Here is a 20,134-nt window from a genome sequence, read left to right on the forward strand (position 1 = left end):
ACCCGTGAGGGGTGACGGGCCCTTCGCTGTGGTCAGGAGACTGCGCCCCTGTCCTGACTCCTCCTGGACAAGCCCCTTCGCCTCCGGGCCTGTTTCCTCGTCTGCGAAAGGGGGATGCCCTCCAAGGACCTGCCGCTTGTATGCCAGGCCGGGCACCTGCGCGCCTGCCGCCTTAGACACGGGCTCAGAGACCGCGAGGCCTCCCCGAGGCCGGGGGAGGCGCTGGGGCTGGACGAGCAGGTGTGAGCCGCCTGTCCCCAGGGCCACGTCGCCAACATGCCCTGGCAACGCCAGCTTGTGCGCCCGAGGGGTGGATCTCGGGGAGAAAAACAGGTCCATGGGCGCCTTCCTGAACCAGAGGAACAAGAGGTTGTTCCAAGTGACCACAGTGAACGTGGCGATCAGCAGAACCAAGAGGGGTTTGCGGAGCGGGGACGAGTGGCTCACCAGGCCCTGCTTCCCTGGCATCAGGGCAGCCCCAGCTCCTAGCTCGGGCCTCGTTGCCTCGGTATTTGAAACAGCTCTTGGCCGGCTCTCAGGACCCACTGGAGCCCATTACAATGCCCTCCTTTGCAGAAGGAGCCGAGGACCCAGAGACGCTCAGATGTGAGCTGGAGAAGCGGGCGCAGTGGGAGCCGGCATCTCCGTCCTGGTTCTCAGCTCTGACCCTCCGCCCGGACACCGGCTCGGCGGCCTCCCTAACCTGCTGGCGCAAAGTGAGCAACAGTTCGGTGCAGCTGAGCGCTCACTGCGTGCGGGCCGGCTAGCAGGGGAGGGGGACCTGGGTGAGACACGGAAGCTTATGGCTTATTTATTTTTTAAAGTGTTAAAATTTTTAAAAACACATTTTTATTGATTTGAGAGAGAGAGGGAAGGGAGAGGGAGAGACACATCAATGTGAAATAGAAACACGTTTAAAACTACGTAAGATGACAAGATTGCCTTAAAAATTATAAAATGCCACAAGCAGGAAGGGAACGGTCCTCAATTCCTGGGCATCTCCTGTGCATAGGCCCCCTCCCACTCCTCATGGCCCTGGGAGTGGAAATCAGAGTAACAGTAGCTGCCCTCTGTGGGGCATAGAGGATATGCCAGACCCAGCCTAAGTGCTTTAATCCTTAGAACACCCTGAGTATATATCTCCATTTTATGATGATAAAACAGAATCAAAAAGATTAAGTAACAAAGCTAAGGCCTGGCGTAGGTGTGGTGGTGAGAAAGCTGAAACCCAGGCCAGGTAAGGAGGAGCAGAGATTCCCTTTTTTTTTTTTTTTTTTTTTTTTTTTAATGATTTCAGAGAGGAAGGGAGAGGGAGAGAAACATCAATGATGAGAGAGAATCATTGATCGGCTGCCTCCTGCACGCCCCCTACTGGGGATCAAGCCCTGAGCATGTGCCCTTGACTGGAATCGAACCTGGGACCCTTCAGTCCGCAGGCCAATGCTCTATTCACTGAGCCAAACCGGCTAGGGCTTTCGGGGAGTGGGAGCTGCAGGGGGAGGTTAGGACACCAGGGAAGCCCTGGGCAGTCAAAGCCCAGCAGGTGAGGCTGGGAAGTGGGTGGCACCCTGGGGGCGGGAGGAGATACCAGGGTGGGGGAGTGTGTTGGGTTTGGCAGTGACGAGATCAGAGCTCTGCTCTGCCAGGCGGACCGTTAACCTGGTGGGACTTGCAGGACTGGAGGAGACCTCGTCAGGACTGGAGGCTGTCCTTCTGCAAGGCGCTGGGGAGCGCTAACCTTTAGAGCCAAGGCCTTAGACTCAGCAATCAGCAGGGCTGGTCCCCTACTTTTGCAAGCGTTAAGTAGCCTGAGGCCCACAGAAGGGATTTTCCACCATCACTCAAGAGAGAACCAGCAGAGGGAGCATTGCAGCCCAGCCTCCGTGAGAGGCCAGTGCGCCGGAAGGTCTTGGGGCAGCCCAAGGAGCCCCAGGCAGCTCCAGGGGGAGGATGTCAGAGATGAAACCCTGCTTCCTAGGACCTCTCCCCGCACGAGAAAGTAGTGGGTGGATGGGATCAGCTTTGGCGAAGGGAGAGAAGGGCGAGCAGGACTGGTCCTTGGAACATCTGATGGGAAACCAAGAGCTGCAACCAGTTCTGGAGGGGCAGGAGGGGTCTTGTTGGGCCTTTACATTCTTAGAGGCCCTTTGGAGATGGGGGGCGAGAACTGGGACTGAGGGCTGGTGCAGGCTGTCCACTGATGCTGCCCCTGACTCGTCTGCTCATTCGTTCTTTCATGAATATTTATTGAGTGTCTACTTCGTGCCACACACTGTTCGAAGCCGTCAAGATAACTAACAGCCCGGCTGGTGTGGCTCAGGGGTTGAGCATCAAGCTATGAACCAGGAGGTCATGGTTCAATCCCCCTCTGGGTACATGCCTGGGTGTGATGTGCAGGAGGCAGCCAATCAGTGATTCTCTCTCATCATGGGTGTTTCTATCTCTCCCTCTCCCTTCTTCTCTGAAATCAATACAAATATATATTTTTTTAAAAAAAAGAAGAAGAGCCCCTCCTCTCCGTCCCTCTTCTCCCTCATCCTGCAGAAGAGGGAGTCGGGTCCCTGCCCTGTCCGTTGGGTTGTAGTTGTTCCAAGAGAAGTGGCCGTCAAAGCCTTATCCTCCAAAGCAGAGAAGTGCTCCACCCTTTATACACTCAGTCCCCCCACCCCCCATGAGGCTCAGGAAGAGGAGCCAGGGAGGCCGGGGTAAACAACCCGGGGAGGAGGCCTGGCTCCAGGCCCGGTGAGTCACTCCCCCACCCCCCAGCTTCCTTGTTTCCCAAGGCTCAGGAAGACGGGGCCCAGGCCTGCCCCCTGGTGGCCATGCTGGCTCTCTCGGTCGGGCCGTCTGCTGTCTGCTGTGGGACACCAATGGGAGTGCGGGCCAGGCAGGGCCTGTCCCCAGTACACTCCTTAAACCACTGCTGGCCGAGGCAGCCTGGAGGGGCCCAGTCCTGCTCACACTTCAAGGCCACCGTTGGCTGGCAGGGCTGGCAGGTCACCGTGAGCCGTCATCGGGCCCCATGAGATTTCACACTGCACGCCTCCCAGGCCGTCAGGGCCACCCAGGTTGGCTTGCTCCCCTCTCCTGGTGCCCAAGGCCTGGGTTAAACATTAGTGGGAGGTTATCAGCCGGGTTCGGGGCGGGAGAGGGTAGTTACACTTTCACCGCGTCCGCTCTGCGGGAGCCACCGTCCCCACCAGGCTGGACGATGCCTGTGGAGGAGTTTGTGGCCGGCTGGATCTCCGGTGAGACCTCTTTCCTCCTTCTGTCACATCCCCCCAGTGGTGGGTCACTTCCTGGGGAAGGTAGGTGACATAGGAGGAGCTGAGGCCAAAGTCCTGGCTCCCCGAGTGTCGGGGCCTGCGGTCCCAGAGCCTGCTGGGAGTCGTGCGAGGGAAGAGGCCAGGAAGGCACAGGTGGCAGGGTGCTGTCCCAAGGCCCTGCTGCCTGACACCTGCCAAGAGGGGGAGCCAAGGTGAGCGTCTCCCGGAGGCACCCACAGCACCTGCACCTCGAACCCCGCTCTCCCAGTGTGGGGCTCAGAAAGAAGTTCACCTTTGACCTCACCTGCTGTCCCGTGTCCCCCTTTCGGCCTGTGCCCTACCTGGCAATGAACGGAGGCGCGGACCTGAGGCCTGCTGTGCTCTAGGCCCAGCTCAGCTTCCGGGGACACTTCTCTTAGGAGAAATAGAGGGACTTTCTGAACCTGCCTCGGGGGATGCGACCTCTCCCAAGGCTCCAGGACCAGCCTCTGCTGCAGAGGGCGAGACCAGGAGGCGGGGAGATGCCGGGCTGCGCCCTCCGCCCCTGGGGCCAGCAAGACTCCCCTAAGCACGCACTGCAGGCGGACAGGGCAGAGTGCCGGTGGGGCAGGGCCTGGTCTGGACCAAGGCCCCAAACTGGACAGTGGTTGTGAGTTGATGGGAGGGAGGGAGGGGGGAGGGAGGGAGAGAAAGAGGGAGGGAGGAGAAAAGCTGTCAGGGAGGCAGGGGCGATGGACACCCCTCCAGAGTCATGGCTAGAGAAGCCAGCAAGACACTGGGGTGTGGGCGCCCAGTGAGGACCCCAAGTCTGTGGTTGGCTTCTCCCTTCTGCAAGCGTGCTCTCAGGCCAGGTTGGGGCGCCCTCCTGTTGTCCCCTGGTCCCGTCCCTTCCCAGCCAGCGCCTGGTGCGGAGGCGCACGGGGCCAGCAGGGTTTCTGTGGAGCCTGTGGAAGGCCCTGCCCTCTCCCCTGCCTGAACCCCTCTTTCCTCTCAGCGCAGACTTGCTCCCTCAGCCTGGCGCTTGGCCTCACTTATAGCACCTTCTTGTCACTACAGGAGCACTGGGCTTGGTGCTGGGACACCCCTTCGACACTGTGAAGGTGAGTGTAGGGGAGGCGCCCGAGGAGGGAAAGAGGGCGCCCGGACCGAAGGGCAGGCTGCCCCGAGGGCAGGGCCTGGCTGACAGGCTCCTTCCTGCCTCTGCTGCCCCTCGGGCGTCCCGCTGTCCGTCCTTCCGTCCAGGTGCGGCTACAGACCCAGAGCACCTACCGAGGCATCGTCGACTGTATGGTGAAGACTTACCGCCATGAGTCGGTGGGTGGCCTGCTCCCCTGGGGCTTTGGGGTGGGAGGCGTCTGAGCGTCGGTACCGGCTCCCTCCTCCCAGGCGGGCTCTGCCCTTGGGAGAGAGAAGACCAGAGAACTTACTCCCACAGTAAGCCTGGGGCTGCCGCTGGGGCTGGGTGGTGGCTTCGCACCTGCGCCGGGCTCAGTGTGGTTCCAGCCGGCGGAGGCCTGGCCGGGCGGGGAAGGGCAAAGGGGAGGCCCGGGCCCCCCACCCACCCCAGTGCGTCCTCCCCTGCAGGTCCTGGGCTTCTTCAAGGGCATGAGCTTCCCCATCGCCAGCATAGCCGTGGTCAACTCGGTCCTGTTCGGGGTCTACAGCAACGCCCTGCTGGCGCTCACGGCCACCTCCCACCACGAGCGGCGCCTCCAGCCGCCCAGCTACACGCACGTCTTCATAGCCGGCTGCACCGGGGGCTTCCTCCAGGTCAGGGCGCGGGGGCATGCGCACACGCACACGCACAGGCACACGCACATGCGGGGGCAGAGGTGGGCAGTTCGGTCTTGCCCCACCCAGCCCCATCTGCGGACCCACAGCTGCAGGCCATGGCTGTCCCCCCAGAATGTGAGAGGCGGAGGGGAAATGGCAGCTCCTGCTGCTCCCAGCGGCCTGGCCTGGCTGAGCGGGCCTCCCACCCTGCAGGCCTGGAGCACGGGTGCAGAACAGAGGGGGCCAAAGCCGAGAGAGCTCAGGGGGGTGGGCGGGGGAGATGGTGCCGAGAGGACACCATAGAGCAGCCGACGCCCCACTCTGAGGTGGACAGGGCTTGCCCACCCCCAGGGGGGTCTGCCAGCCTCAGAGCTGCAGGGAGGGTGTCTCCAAGGGGAGCCCCGCCCTGCCCTGCTCCGCCCCTGTGCCTGCAGCCTGGGCGGTTGGGATCACCGGGCCCCAGGCCACAGGTCCCGCTGGGAGAGGTCCCGGAATTAATCATTAAGTAACCCCAATCATTTGTTTTCGGTCTTTGTTCTCAGCACTTAAGTACCTGGGCCTTTGAGGGGTGGGGTGGGGGGAAGAGGGGCCTCCAGGCACCCAGGGGAACCCCAGCTGAATGGGGGTTCCGAGCACAGAGGCAGAGGATGTGTGCCTGCCCCCGCCCACACCCGCCAGGCGCCTCAGGTCACCCTCTAGTTGGCATCTGCCTTGAGGCTCCTGACAGACTCACAGGCAGAGAGCAAGGACAAGGAACAGGCCGCGGGCTCACTAAGGTGAATTAATAACTCATGAGACCCCCAAAGGGCCTGGCTTTTCTCCTGCCCCTCTTTGCAGGGCGCATGCCTGCATATTTCCCACGCTCGGAGACCTGGCACCCCCAGAAACAAGGAAGAGGCTCCAGGCCAAGCAGCTTGATCTAGGCCCAGTCAGCCCCAGCGCCTGAGCCAGCCTCCCCCCAGCTCTTTGGAAAGTAGAACAGATAACAGTCCTGGGCTGGGGGTGGCGATGGGGACTGGGTCCGGGGACCGACCGGAGCCGCTGGCTCTGGAGCCTCTGACTTCAGTTTGGGGGCAGAAAGTGTGTCTTGTGTGGAGGTGGGAGGGAGGCTGGGCAGGACTTGGGTTAGCACAGGGCAGACTGACAACCTCTGCTGGGCACGAGAGTTGCTGTGGGCTGGCCAAGGCTGACCCCGTCACACAGTGGGGGCAGCAGAGCCTGATGTCCCCACTGTCCCTGTCGGCGTGGGATGGGGAGGGTGGGCCCTACCTGCCACCCTACCTGAGGCCCAGACATCCCCTCAGCTTCTGGAGCCGAGGGCTCAGGAGCCTGCAACATCAGGGCCCCTCTCGCAGGGGAGGAAGCCGGCCAACTTGGCCTCTACCCTCTAAAGATCATTGCCAGAGCCTTCGCCAGTCTCCTCTGGCATCAGCCATCTCCAGGCTGAGGGACTGAGGGACTGAGGGACTGAGCCCTCGCACCTTCCACACACACACACACACACACACACACACACACACACTCATGTCGCCCCCAAATGCTGCGCTAACCTCGCTATGGCCTCGATTCTCTCCTCGCTGATCTCGACCTGGTTGACTCCCTCACACCCCAGCCCCTCCCCCAACCACCCTCCATGTCCTCCCAGCACCCACCTAGGTGCCAATACCACCCCGACTCTGAGTTCCGGGTGCCTCAGCCAGTGATAAGAGCTCTAGGACCTACAGACGCATGGCCACCCCCCTGCTGTTGGGCACCAGTAGCTGAGGGTGTGCGAGAGGCCGGAAGGGCTGGCCCAGCGCTTGCCCCCTGAGAGGTGTGCCCAGGAGCTGGGGGCTGAGACCCCAGCACTAACTCGGTCACCTACTTACCCTGTGTGTGGGCGCAGACTGCACCCTTTCTTCAGACCCAGTCACTGCTCAGTTCTGGGTTCGGGGAGCACCCCTGGCCCATCCCCAGCTTTGAGCATGAGAAGCTGAGCGCTGGCAGCGGGAGGTCCTGTGGGAAGATGCCCCCTGCCTTCCTCCTCCTCCTCAGCACAAGCTGGCCCCGCCCGGGCCTTCACCCTTCTTTCCCTGCAGGCCTACTGCTTGGCCCCTTTTGACCTCATCAAAGTTCGGCTACAAAACCAGACAGAGCCAAGGGCGCGGCAGGGGGGGCCCCCACCCCGGTACCGGGGGCCCGTGCACTGTGCGGCCTCCATCTTCCAGGAGGAGGGGCCGCGGGGGCTGTTCCGGGGAGCCTGGGCTCTGACGCTGAGGGACACCCCCACACTGGGCATCTACTTCGTCAGCTATGAATGGCTCTGTCGCCAAGCCACGCCAGGCGGCCAGAACCCCAGTAAGTGAGGGGCTGTGAGGGGGGGGGCAGAGGAGTGAGGTGGGGAGCTGGTCCGGCGAGGAGGAGGGGGGAGACGAGGGCAGGCGAGGGTGCTCCTGGGTCTGACCCTGCCCCGGCCTCCCGCGACCCCAGGCTCAACCACAGTGCTGGTGGCAGGGGGCTTCGCCGGCATCACCTCCTGGGTGACCGCCACCCCCTTGGACGTGATCAAGTCGCGGATGCAGATGGCCGGGCTGGAGCGCAGGGAGTACCAGGGGCTGCTGGACTGCATGGTGAGCAGCGCCCGGCAGGAAGGCCTGGGCGTCTTCTTCCGGGGGCTGACCATCAACAGTGCCCGCGCCTTTCCGGTCAACGCCGTCACCTTCCTCAGCTACGAGTACCTCCTCCACCTGTGGGGATGAGGCTGCACAGGCGCTGCCGCAGCTCCCAGGTGGGACGGACCGCCACCCGCCTGCCCAGGTCGGAGGCCAAGTGGAAAGCACCAGGGTGAGATTTCAATGCGAGAGTCTCAGCCTTCCTGTCGAGGCACCTCCCGGCCTGGAAGGTGCAGATGGGCTGGGAGGTGGTGAGGAGCAGGCCCCGCCCCTGATCCTGATTCCTTCGTAAACAGCTACCTTAAGCGGTGGTGCTGGAGACATCCCGGCCACCCTGTGACTTTACCCTCCACCTGCCTGGCTGCTAACTCTCCCCTGGATTCCAGGGCGGTGCCCTCAGCCGCCTCCCACCCATCTCCTTTCCTACCTCTTCCCCCTGACTCAAGTGTGGCCTTTCCACCGCCTGCTGTCCACATCCTTCAGTGACTCCCACCCCCTCCAGGGAAAAGCCCGAACTCCACCCCTCCTGATGGGGCACCTCCCTCCACCAGCTCTCCTCTCCCTCAGCAGCTTCGGCAGCCTAGCCCTGCCCCAGCACAAGCTGTGCCCCTCATCACCCCCAGCCTGGAAGGTCTAGTCCCTCCCGGCCAACACTGGGCATTGCCAAGGGGTGACTCCATCATCCCTCTGGCCGGGCCCCTCCCGAACCCAGACTGAGCCCTGTCTCCTGGTCCCTCCTCGGCTCCCCAGGCTGACTTTGGGTCTGCAGATCACCTTGACCACAGCCCCAACTGTGTCCTGGTGGCCGATTGACTTCTCAGCTTCCCCAGTAAACGGGGAGCTCCTCGAGGCAGGGGTCGCACATCTGATCATTTCCCAGCTCGGAGCCTGTGCTCAGAGCAGCCCGGTAAATGGCTGCTGAAGGCAGTGGCATTGCGCTAACTCCAAGCACCCCACTTGCTTCCATGGTCCTGCCCCCCAACCCCCGCCCCGCCAGCCCCTCACTGAGAGCTGTGAGTGTGCCAGCAGCAGGGTGCCTGCCTAGCCTTTCCCATCCGTGGCACAAGCTTTCTTTACTTATCTCAGTTGCCCAGTGGGCATGAAAACTGGCAGAGGGTTCATTTAACTGGCAATAAAGCTAGCAGGGTTTGTACCCACTAATCTGTCTGAGATCAACCTGGGCCCCCCTCGTGGTGACCTGAATGCCGGGATCCCTGCCCTTTCCCGTGCGCTGCCTAGAAAGACAATCCAGGGCTCGAACCACCGTGACAGAGGTGGCCTCGGCTCAGACACTAGGTAACTCGTCCCAGGCTGCACAGCTGGTGCGTCGCCTCACACAGCTTCCTGGATGCATCTCCAGAGCATCCAGAGCTCGGTTACTCTCCACCCTGCTCTCCCTGGGCACTATGACAGTCTCCCCTGAGTCACCTAAGTTCAAGTCCTCCTGGTGGGCCTGCCAGCATCAGCCCTGACAGGTGCTGATCGGAGCTGTCCTTCACCAGGTGGTGGCTCGCAGACTGCAAGTCATTCTCCCTCCTCCCATCGCCATAGCACGGCCACGGGGCATGTGGCCACTGAGCCCGGCCGTGTCCCAACCTCCCTTGCAGCTTGGTGGGGCCTGTGCGTGGTTCTTGCTAGAGGAATGGTGACGCGTGCACCTTGCCCCTCACTTGCTTACAAGGCAGTTCCTCCCTGTCGGTGGCCCTGGAAGGACTGCTGAGGGTGCAGGAGGCGCCCCACTGGCCCGGAACCAGGGGGACTGCTTAGCCTTCACGCCGCCTCACACAGTGGGTGAGGGCCTGCAGTTCCGTGGTCGGTGGTCCCAGTGTGGCCCGGGAGCAGTGGCATCGGTCCTCCGGGAGTCGGTTAGAATGACTCCCAGCCCCACCCGGGCCTGGCGGAAGCAGAAGCTGAGGTTGGGCGCAGGAGCCTGTGTTGGGAGACACTCTCCCGTGACTTCACACACGTAACGGTGTCTGGCTGCTCCTAACAGCAGAAGCGTGCTGCCCTTTCAAGTTGTGAGTCGGGAGTGACCTGAACTGGTGCTGGCGGCCTCCACTCCCCCAGCCTCAGGGAGCCTCTTCCCGGGATGGACAAGGGGGTCTGCCTGAGCCAGCACTGCCCTTCCTGGGCCTGTTTCCCCCAAAATCCCTTCTGGCTGGTCAGCCTGTGGGTCCGGTGGCCGTGCAGCACCGCCGCGGTGCCAGAGACTTGGGGCACGACAGTCATGGGAAGACCTCAGGGAAGTCTGAGGCTGGGAGGGACCCAAGAGCATGTGAAAGAGGAGGTGGCTCTTATAACCCAGGCCAGGGGACAGGAGTTCCTGGCCGGGTGGCTCAGTTGGTTAGAGCATCATCCGGTTACACCAGGGTGGTGAGTTTGATCCCTGGTCAGGGCACATACAAGAGTCAACCAATGAATGGATAAATAAGTGGAACGACAAAGTCGATGTTTCTCTCTCTCCCTCCCTAAACAATCAATAAGTACATTTTTAAAAATTAAGAAAAATAAAAAAAGAAGAGACAAGAGGTCAGGGTAGTCCTCTGAAGTTTGCCATCTCTCACCACATTACCAGTTAGCAAGAGAATAAGATATTAAAATCCTTGTGTATGATTTTCTAAAAATGAAATCCTTTTTGGGGTATTAATTTCACCCATAAGCCTGCCTTTGCACTTCCGTTTTCCTTCTCTGGTTTGCTCCAGCAGGGTCTCATAATATGCACATTAAATTCCTTCAGGAATTAACAGATGTTATTAGAGATCATCATTATTCTTTTTTAGATTAATATGTTTTTATTGATTTCAGAGAGAGGAAGGAAGAGAGATAGAAACATCAGTGATGAGAGAATCACCGATTGGCTGCCTCCTCACGCTCCCCTCAGGGGATCGAGTCCTGGGGACCTCCGGGTTCATGGGTCAATGCTCAGCCACTGAGCCACGCCAGCTGGGTGGTCATCATTATTCTTGAGACTCATTCAGGTAGAAGGAACCCCTAAGAATTAGGACATAGTCGATGAACTGCTTTGAGGCTGAAAATGGGGGTGGTGCCTGAGGGACACATGTAAAGGGCTTATAACTTGGCAAACACGTAGGAGAAATTGCAGGAGACTAACTTATGCGTATCGTGACAATGAGGCTCCACGTGCAGGTAAAGGGGGAATGACAGGGTGAAGATGGTTCTAGTATCAGTCACTATCGCCAGACTCACTGAACAGCAGAGTTTAGCTTTAGTTTCTTTAAGGGGAGTCACTCTTAGCCTGGCCGACATGGCTCAGGGGTTGAGTGTCGACCTATGAATGAGGTCATGGTTTGATTTCCAGTCAGGGCTCATGCCTGGGTTGTGGGCTTGGTCCCCAGTAGGGGGCATGCAGGAGGCAGCCCATCCATGATTCTCTCTCATCATTGATGTTTCTATCTCTCTCTCCCTTTCCCTTCCTCTCTGAAAACAACAAAAAAATATTTTTTTTAAAAAAAGAGGAGTCACCACTGTCCTGAGCTCCAGGCACACACTGCCACCTCTGGTCACAGATCCCTGAGCATCCACCCAAAGGCGCCTGCTCCTGCTGCCGTGCTCTGTGGCAGAGGGAAGCCTTCAGGCCCCACTTCTCAAGGAAGCTCTCCCTCCCCTCTCCTCCTGCTTCAAAGGAGCCTCCAACTCTTGTTAACCTGAAGTTTTCTAGGACTCACTCCCTTCTTTCCAATCCTAACAAGGGCATATTTCAGGAATACTGTGGGCGTGGTTCCAGACCTCTGAAATACAGTGAATATTGCAATAAAGCAAATCACATGAGGTTTTTGGTTTCCCAGTGCATATAAAAGTTGTTTTTGCATAATACTGTAGTCTATTGTGTGAAATAGCATCATGCCTAAAAACCAATACACATGCCCTACTTTTAAAACACCTGATCCCACCGCTGCCACCAAAAAAACCATATTGCTAAAAAAATGCTGACTATCATCTGAGCCTTCAGCAAGTCATAATCTTTTTGTCGGTGGAGGGTCTTACCTTCAATTTGTAAGAAGTGCAACATCCGTGAAAGGCAATAAAGCCAGGTGTGCCTGTACTACAGCCCTGCTCCTGTCCTGAATCTGGACAATAACTCACCTTTTTCAAATGCAATTTTGATCAAGTTACCCTACCCCTTTGTCCCCCTTGATAGCTTCCTGTTATTCTGAGCAATCTGGGCAAGCTCCTTCCACAGTCCACAAGACTCTGAGCATTCACCTTCTCTTGGTGGTTTAGCATACAAGGATCTTGAGGTTTTCCAGAGATGAAGTGCAACCAATTTAAAAAATTCCCACAACAAAAATGTGCAGACCCACAGGGGAAAAATTCCCACAACAAAAATGTCCAGACCCACAGGGGAAAAATTCCCACAACAAAAATTTCCAGACCCGCAGGGGAAAAAACCACCATCGAATTAAAGCATCAGAATAAAAAACACGCAACAGATTTAGCTGTCTGTCCTTCCATTCTGTAATTATATACTTTCGTTTGTGTGACTTTGATTATAACTGTCTCTTCTCTAAACTACGAGCTCCATGAAGCAGTGACTTTGACTCTAGGTGGCATACAGAGGTGCTCAATAAATAATTTTGAACAAGTGAATGAAAGAATGAAAGAAAACTGCTCTTCCCAACTTCCCTTCTGTCAGGCCAGGGCTCTAGACTTTATGTAGATCCCGCCTATCATTAAGCAGCTAGATAGACTCTAGATCCAGCACAACAAACATAATTTAAGAACCATCACTAACTTTGCCAATAGTGAGGGAACTTCACAAGGACCCCTCCAAACAGAGTGTAAACCAGGTTGTCTCCAAAGCTGCCTTGGGGCAAATGCTAATACCTTGACCTTGAAGATTAAAGACCCACACAGGAGACTACATAGACTGTGAATCCCAGCTGAACCCAAGTCTCATAAGTAAAGTCAAGATCTGGAAGGGGCTACACTTTCAGCAAAAGCATAGACCAGAAAACTTCCACCCACCAGTAAAGGGAACCCACAAAGAAATATGCCTCTGTGTGTGTGGTGGGGAAAATTAAGAATAAGATCGGCTCTCCTGTGAACCAGGAACCAACCACATGCCTGTTCCTTCACCTCATGGTACTTCAGGTCTGGGACACCTTCCTCCCAGAAATTAATTTATCACGGTGTCAGCGCCCCCTTGTGCCTGATTGGAGCAACTACAATTTTTTTCTAAAGGCGAGCAGTCTAAATCAGGATCTTGAGGTTTTCCAGAGATAAAGTGCAACCAATTAAAAAAATTCCCACACTAAAAAGAAAATCAATAAAATATATTTTAAAAAAATTCCCACAATAAAAATTACCAGACCCACAGGGAAAATAAGCCACCATGAATTAAAGCACAAGTACAAAAAACACACAACAGATTTAGCCCCCCCAAGCATTTCAGATATTAGGTTTATCAGATACAGAAAGTAACCATGCATAAAATATTTAAATGCATAAAAATAAATAAAAGAAAGACAGTATAAAAATTATTCTAAATATTTGAAAACAAAAAACAAAACACCCAAAGAACTGTCACAGCTGAAGAGAACTGAAGGTAGATGGGAAGGAACTTGGGCACAACGCAGAGATATCAGAAGACGGGACCATCTTTCTGCCTCTGGACTCTGCATCCAGTCCATCATCTTCTCAAGACTGATGATGACGATGCATAGTGATTAAAATAGTACCTGGTATACTCCCAACAATAAAGATAAATAAAATAAAATAGTGCCTGGCAAGTAGAAAACACTTTATAAATTTGTCTAATCCACGTGACTGACCTGTATAGTCGGTCGCTTGGTATCTCTCCCTCAGTGAGCACCTAGGAACAGGCACGGTGCCTCATTCACTTGGCTGCCCTGGCGCCTGTATGCTTTCTGAACATAGAGGGTGTCTGTTACAGGCTTGTAAGGAAACTGAAATAATGTACATACTATTTTTTGCCACCCCTTACTTTGCATGTGGCAGTGCCTGCAAAATTGAATAGGACTGCCTTGACCTTGATTTTAAAACACTTGATCTGTTGGAAATAGTCCTCTTTGGCTCCTCTCACTCCTATCCATGAGGCAGTCCCACCAACTCAGCAGCTTCCTGACTTGGTTTTCTGGTTTCCACCTTTGCTCCCCACCTTCCCATGTTTTTCACACAGCAACTAGAATTAGATTTTTTAAAATATAAAATATACCATGTTCTTCCTTTGTCTCCATCTCCCTCCACCCCCAAACTAACACTTCCTGTCTATTTAGAATAAAATGTAAATACTGTTGGCTCAGAGGCCCCTGCCCACCTCTCCACCCTCCTCCTATTGGCCCTTTCTCACTTGCAGCCACGGCGCCGTCTTTCTGCTTCTTAAACCTGTCGAGCTGTTTCTGGCCTTCCATATGTGTACCTACTGTTCCCTTTGCAGAGGACACTCTTCCTCCGGAACAATGACTGTTTCCTTATCTTTTATGACTTGGCCCAAACATCATCTCCCTCACTCACCTCTCACAGGCCTCTCTCTGTGGCATCATTCTTTATTTTCCCTGGCACACATCCCCATTTAAAATCACTGTGCTTATTCATTTGCCTGCATCTTTATCTCCCTCTACCAGAAAGGAAGGAGTCCTCTCTGCCTTATTCAGCAAGAGCTTATGGTCCTAGAACAGGGCCTGCCCCACAAGCTATGGCATCCAGTAAGCACTGCTTGAGTGAGCCACCAACGCTGCCTACAGATAGGCAAGTGTGATATGTGCTATCAGTGCCAGAAAGGGAGAGACTACTTGTGGCTTTCAAAGAAAGCCCTGGGAAGAAGTCAGCAATAAAACGCTGTTACATGAAGCTGCTCATGTAAGAGGAAATCGACACCCAAGGACTGAGAGCTAATCTATCCCCTCTCGGTTGCTTTGGTCAGGGTTTTAGAGCCTGTGTAATTTTGGTGTCAACATTTTAAAAGGTATGTCAGAACTGGGATGATTTCAGAAAAAGGACAATGTAAATGAATACAGGGTAGAAAAAAAATAGAATCTGTGAGGAAAGGCTAAATGATTTGAGAATTTAGGCCAGAGAAGGAAGGCCAGTAGGTGGCTTCGGAACTGTTTAAAAGTGAGTCGCTGTCACTGTCCAGCTGCCAGGTGTTGTGGTCAGTGAGGATGAGTCACACTGGAAGGATCCATCAGCCTTTACTCACTTCCTGTGACGGTACAAGCAAGAGGCAGAGGCGCCACCTCCCGGGTTCCCTTTCCCCCAGTGGAACTGCACCAGGCGAGGGTCAAATGAGATGCCAGGCAGACCAGGACGGTCTCCTGTCAGGCGCCCCCTGAATACAAGGCTCCTGCCTCTTTATGCACCATGGATGGGGAAGGGAGGGAAGGGCTGGGAATGAAAGGTACTGGGCCCAAGTGGAGACAGTGTCTCAGCAGAGGCCCCTCTAAGGAAGAGCCTGGGTGAATACAGGGATAAGCGGGGCTGCCCTGGGCGGCCTGAGTCCTGACTGCAATACCTTCCACTAACTTGCATGCACAGTTGTGACTGCCTGTGGTCGGCCTGAACACGGAGGATTTTTGCCTGGAGCTGGACTTCTCACCAGTCAGAGTCTGTCTGTGTTCAGAGCCCACATCCCTTCCAGGTAAAAGCATCCTCTTGCCATCTTACTCTCATGATCTGGCTCAGGCTTCACCGTCTGGACCAGTCAGTCTCTCTGCCTCTGGGTCTCACATCTCTGACCCACCTTCCATGTCTGTTTTCTAGAACCCCACAAACGACCTGTCCTTTTCTAAGGGAAACCCTTGGGGTGCCCCACCATTAAGCCTGGTGGGCTAATTGCCCCTCCTGCTCTCGGGGCCTCCCCGTGGCTCTGGTGGGAATGCCTGACTCCGTGCCCCGCCCCTTGGCCTGGAATATCCTTCCCATTCCTGTCTGCCCTTCCAGCTACAGCTCAGCACTCACCTCCTCCAGGAGTCTCCCAGGCTCTACAGGGCCACAGCACTTTGCATAGAATCACACTCCACTGTCATTGTCTGCAAGGTCCTGCCCAGCAGGGACATCATCTTTGCAACCTCCTCCGTCACACAGGTCTTGCTGAAGGGATGTTGTGAAATGATCAAATGAATGACAGAAAAAGCAAAAGAACCGACGACTATTCCAAGTTCTGGCTCCGTTCTGTATCCCTAGGAAGTCCCGAGCCTGCCTCCCTCCTCCTCACATCGCCTCCCCTCCCGCAATCTGCGAGTGAAGTCAGCAGAGCAGCAGAAAGTGTGGAGCGATTCTTGGGATCTGTCTGCTAGCGGGTGAGAGTCCCCCTGCCCAGGGGTTCCCTCCTGCTGGGAGAAGAGGACCCCTATGGTCATCCGCAGACAGCTCCAGAGAGCTGTGTGGTGGCAACCCTCAGCGGTCAAGTTAAAAATCAGAGCTGAGCCCTGGCCAAGTGGCTCAGTTGGTTGGAACATCGTCCCGTCCGTACATCAAAAGGTTTCGGGTTCGATTCCCCATCAGCGCACATACCTAGGTTCCAAGTTTGATCCCCGATCGGGGCGAGCACAGAAGGCAACTGATCGATGTTCCTCTCTCACATCAATGTTACTCTCTCTCAAATCAATAAACATATCCTCAGGGGAGGATTAAAATAAAAATCCGAGTTGTAAGTTTCCATCCTTCTCCCCTGAAAATTACACCCTGGCCTCTTTTCTCATTAAAAACTTTATTTTCAGAAGCAGAACTGTTTTTAACAGAGAGTTCAAGGCGTCGGCCTGTCTGTAAAGCCCAGATTCCACCTTCCCTAGTCCCAGCCTCCCTAGAGGTTCAGAAACTACGTAGCCTATCTTCACGCCCCTCACGCCACCCACCCCCTGGACCTCTCTTCTCTGGGCTTGGGTAACTTGTTCAGAGCTTAGACTTGGTCTCTCCACTTGTCTTCCTTCCACACCTTTCGCAAAAGCTCCATTTCCATGGGAAACAGACCAGCCTCCAATCTGCCTTCTGCGAGGGCGTTTCCATGGGAAACAGGAGAGGAAGGGGCTCTGGGGGGCAGCAGGGCCTTTACAGGCAGCAGAGCCGCTCAACCTCCTCCTCACAGGCATAGAACTTTGCAAATAGCTCCGGGGAGGTGCCATGGCACTCAAACCACCTCCTCAGCGTGCCCAGGGCCCGGAGCGCGTCGGCTTTGGTGGGCGGGGGCTCCAAGCTGTCCTCACCAGGCCCCTCATCTTTAGTGGCCACCTCCTCTTTGCACACTCCAGGTATGGGCTCCTCACCCTCCAGGTCCACAAAGCGGGAGAACTCCTCGAGGCTCAGGCCGCGGGGGGCGGGTGGCAGCTCAGAGGCTTTGTCCAGGGACAGGGGCATTTTGCTGGGAGCCAGGCCTTCCTGAATGAAGCTGCTTACAATGGACTGCGGAGGCACCTTGGCCCAGGCAGCCGCCACCATGTGCAGAGTGTCCAGCCCTGTGATGCCTGCCCCAGCCTCGGCCAGCGATGTGCCAGCCCTCTCGCTCTGGGCAGCTGTCAGCTTGCCCAACAGACGGTGCCGGTAATAGGCCTTAAAGGCCCGGACCACAGAGTTGGGCAGGGAACGTGTGGTGCTAGCGGTAGAAAGAGGCAGGAGCCTCACGTGGCAGAGCCCAGACAGGCCTGCCAACTTCCCCGCCACTTGGGCAGCCAGCAGCAAGGCTACCTGTCGGCCCTGCCTCCCCATGTCCCGGTCAAACTGTGCCAACCACTCTGACCAGGGGATGCCCAGGTCAGGGTGGTAGGAGGCAGGCAGAGCCTCACTGCTGACCCCAAAGAAGCACCTTGGTGCAGCTTGGAGCCCACTGACCAGTACCCGTCGCTTCTCTGTGCCCCTGGTGTTGGCACACAGCAGCACCTGTACTTGATCACCTGTACCCACTGTGCCGGGCACTGCCCGATACAGCAAGGGCACTTCAGCATAGCCAAAAACATCCTCTGGGGAGAAGTCTTTCAGGGAAAGAGGCAGCTGGGTCTGGGACGTGAGGCGTGAAGGAGGTGGCTCGAGGGGAAACGGAGGAGTGAGCACATGGCGGGCCCCAAAGCCCACATTGTTTCGGCGTTTCCAGCGGACCAGCCAGCCGATGCTGGGCACGAAATCCTGGCCCATGATGTCGGCCAGCTCCTTGGCTTTGTGGAGCAGCATGGGCCCCGTCACATCCCAGGCCTTGGCCCGAGCAATGTGGTACCAGCAGAGCAGAGCCTCGTCGATGCTGCTGTACTTGGACTCCCGCTTGCGCTTGCGCTCCCTGTTGGCTGTGCCGCTGCACCAGTCTGCCAGCAGCTTCTCCTTATTCTTGCAGATGCGTGAGATCTGGGGCTGGGAGACCTGGAAGCGCCGGGCCACCTCAGACTGGGACATCTTGGACTCATCCAGGAGTTCCAGCACCTGGATCTTCTCAGCCAGGGAAAGGGCATGTAGCTTCTTCTTGCTGCTCAACTCCATGGCTTCTCCAGGGCACCTGTGGGGGAGAAAATTGGGCCATCTGGGAAAGGGTGAGAGGGTGTGAGGGCTGGGCTGAAGGAGGAAGGGACATGGCTAGGCTGAGCGAGCAGTGGGCTGGGCACTGACCCCGAGGAATGCCAGAGCACCGCTGGCGAGGGGGTGGCTCAATGGTCAGGGGAGGGGCGTCTGGGCTGGGGTTTGGTATAATTGGGGGACGAAGATGAGTAGGGCCAAGGGGACAGCCACAGAGCCAACAAAGGAGTTTGGGGGGGAACAGGGGGCTCGGGCTGAGTGGGGCAGTTGTAGGTCAGACAGTCAGGGCTGGGGGAGGAATCCGGGGGAGGAAAAGGCGGGTGACGGCCTGGGCCGGCTCTAGATAAGATCTTGGAAGACGGGGTGGTGGAGTGGAGGGGCAGCGTTGAGGTGACAGGTGTACAGATGACAAAGAGAGAGAGGGATGGGGCTGGGTCCCGAGGAGCTAGGCGGGGCGGGGGTCGGGTCTGGAGAGTAAATGGGAGCACAAGGCCGAGAGGGCAGGTGCACAGACGACAAAGGGCAAGAGGGGTGATGAGGCCACGGCAGCTGGAGGGCGGGTGTCATTAATGGGGGGCGCTGGGGAGGGTATCTGGGCGCGGGCTCGAGCGCCCGAGACCTAGGCCGGCCGGGAGCAGGCTCCGCAACCTGGCCGGCCTCTTCCCGCCTCGACGCGGGGTCCGTCCTCCGGCCAGACCCGGAGTTCCCCGCTGGGCCTCCCCGCCTCCCGCTCCGCACCCACCTCAGGCGCTCGTCCCGCGGCTCCCGCCCTGCCCCTGCCCGTCTCCCCAGTCCCGGCCCGGGCGGCGACGGGAGAGGAGGGGAGGGACGGGTGCCACGACCCGGAGGGCGAAGAGGGCCGAGGGGCCGCGCGGCCAGCGAGCGGCGGGCGCGCGCACAGCAGGACCTCACGCGCGCCTCCCGCGCCGGGCTCTCCCGGCTGAGAAGACAGCTGTGCGGCCGCCCGCTCCCACCCGCCCCGCCCCGCCCACGACCAATCAGATTGGCCCTCAGAGCCGACCGGTCCCGCCTCCGGCTAAGTCTCATTGGACGCCGCGGAAGTGGCGGTTCGTCGAGCCGTCTGGGGGGCGGGGCTTCCAGCGCGCGGGGGCCAGGGCCGGCTCAGCTGAGAGCCTTCGCGGCTCCTCCAGCAGCTGGGACCCGGCCCTCCGGGCCTGACGACCTCGGGGCAGCGTGGGGGCTGGAGAGCAGACTCGGTGTCCCAAGGCCTCCCTGGCCTCAGCTTCCTCATCTACCAAACGGGGCTGATGACCCACACGAAGTGGTTTGAGAAAATGGAAGCAAGCGTTTCACTAAGAGCTGTTACCATGGACAGCGCTAGCCTCAGTAGCAACCCGGCAACGGAGAAACGATTTGCCTGGGGCCAGTTCTGATTGAGGGCGTGTAAGGGCTAATTTTCACTAGTTTGGGTACCTGTTGGCAAGATTCAAGTTTCTAAACCCAAGATGTATGAGCATTCCCTTCCTTAGTAACCTGCAGTTCTGCCTGGGTCTGATCTATGCAATTACATGTAGGTACCTTCACCTGGGCTCCAAGGCCCCGGCTCTCGAGCTCACCTGCTTCCCAGCTCCCTTCCTTCCCTCACAGCGGAGTCCCCCTCTCTCCTTTCATAGGCTCCCTCCCCACCTCAATCCTGCCCCTCTCCTTCCGTGTCCCATCCTAAATGTAAGAGAATGACACAGGAAACCCATCTCCTGCAAACCCTTTCCGAATTTCCTCACTTACTAGTATGCTTGCTATACTAGTAAAGTCCCCCTTTTTTCCCCATTTCTTTTCTGCCCCTTAGGCTGCTCAGCCACTAAAGATCATTGCTTTAGCCGAAACCGGTTTGGCTCAGTGGATAGAGCGTCGGCCTGCGGACTGAAAGGTCCCAGGTTCCATTCCGGTCAAGGGCATGTACCTGGGTTGCGGGCACATCCCCAGTAGGAGATGTGCAGGAGGCAGCTGATC

The 20,134-nt window shown here is 57.2% G+C and overlaps 2 protein-coding genes across 12 annotated transcripts; one reads left to right on the top strand and one right to left on the bottom strand.

Annotated features, from left to right (window-relative positions):
• The first annotated feature begins 487 nt into the window (after positions 1-487).
• Positions 488-9,722, top strand: SLC25A45 (solute carrier family 25 member 45). Of its 11 annotated transcripts, XM_059710112.1 has the most exons (7): positions 3,103-3,308; positions 4,323-4,366; positions 4,509-4,580; positions 4,851-5,036; positions 7,118-7,376; positions 7,509-7,648; positions 7,747-9,722. In XM_059710112.1, the coding sequence occupies exons 1-7, from the start codon at positions 3,212-3,214 to the stop codon at positions 7,864-7,866; spliced, it is 918 nt and encodes a 305-aa protein (XP_059566095.1). In that variant the 5' UTR covers positions 3,103-3,211; the 3' UTR covers positions 7,867-9,722. The 11 variants fall into 11 exon arrangements, with proteins under 11 accessions (XP_059566099.1, XP_059566105.1, XP_059566106.1 ...); XM_059710116.1 differs by lacking the exon at positions 3,103-3,308 and adding an exon at positions 488-716 and having other exon boundaries at positions 7,509-7,905; XM_059710122.1 differs by having other exon boundaries at positions 3,067-3,308; positions 7,509-7,905.
• A 5,537-nt stretch (positions 9,723-15,259) lies between these two features.
• Positions 15,260-19,126, bottom strand: TIGD3 (tigger transposable element derived 3). Its single transcript, XM_059710124.1, has 2 exons — positions 18,906-19,126; positions 15,260-18,146 (listed from the first exon to the last, which is right to left on the bottom strand). The coding sequence occupies exon 2, from the start codon at positions 18,128-18,130 to the stop codon at positions 16,718-16,720; it is 1,413 nt and encodes a 470-aa protein (XP_059566107.1). The 5' UTR covers positions 18,131-18,146; positions 18,906-19,126; the 3' UTR covers positions 15,260-16,717.
• Between the last annotated feature and the right edge of the window lie 1,008 nt (positions 19,127-20,134).

Source organism: Myotis daubentonii, chromosome 9, assembly GCF_963259705.1.
Source record: "Myotis daubentonii chromosome 9, mMyoDau2.1, whole genome shotgun sequence".
Classification (NCBI taxonomy): Eukaryota; Metazoa; Chordata; class Mammalia; order Chiroptera; family Vespertilionidae; genus Myotis; species Myotis daubentonii.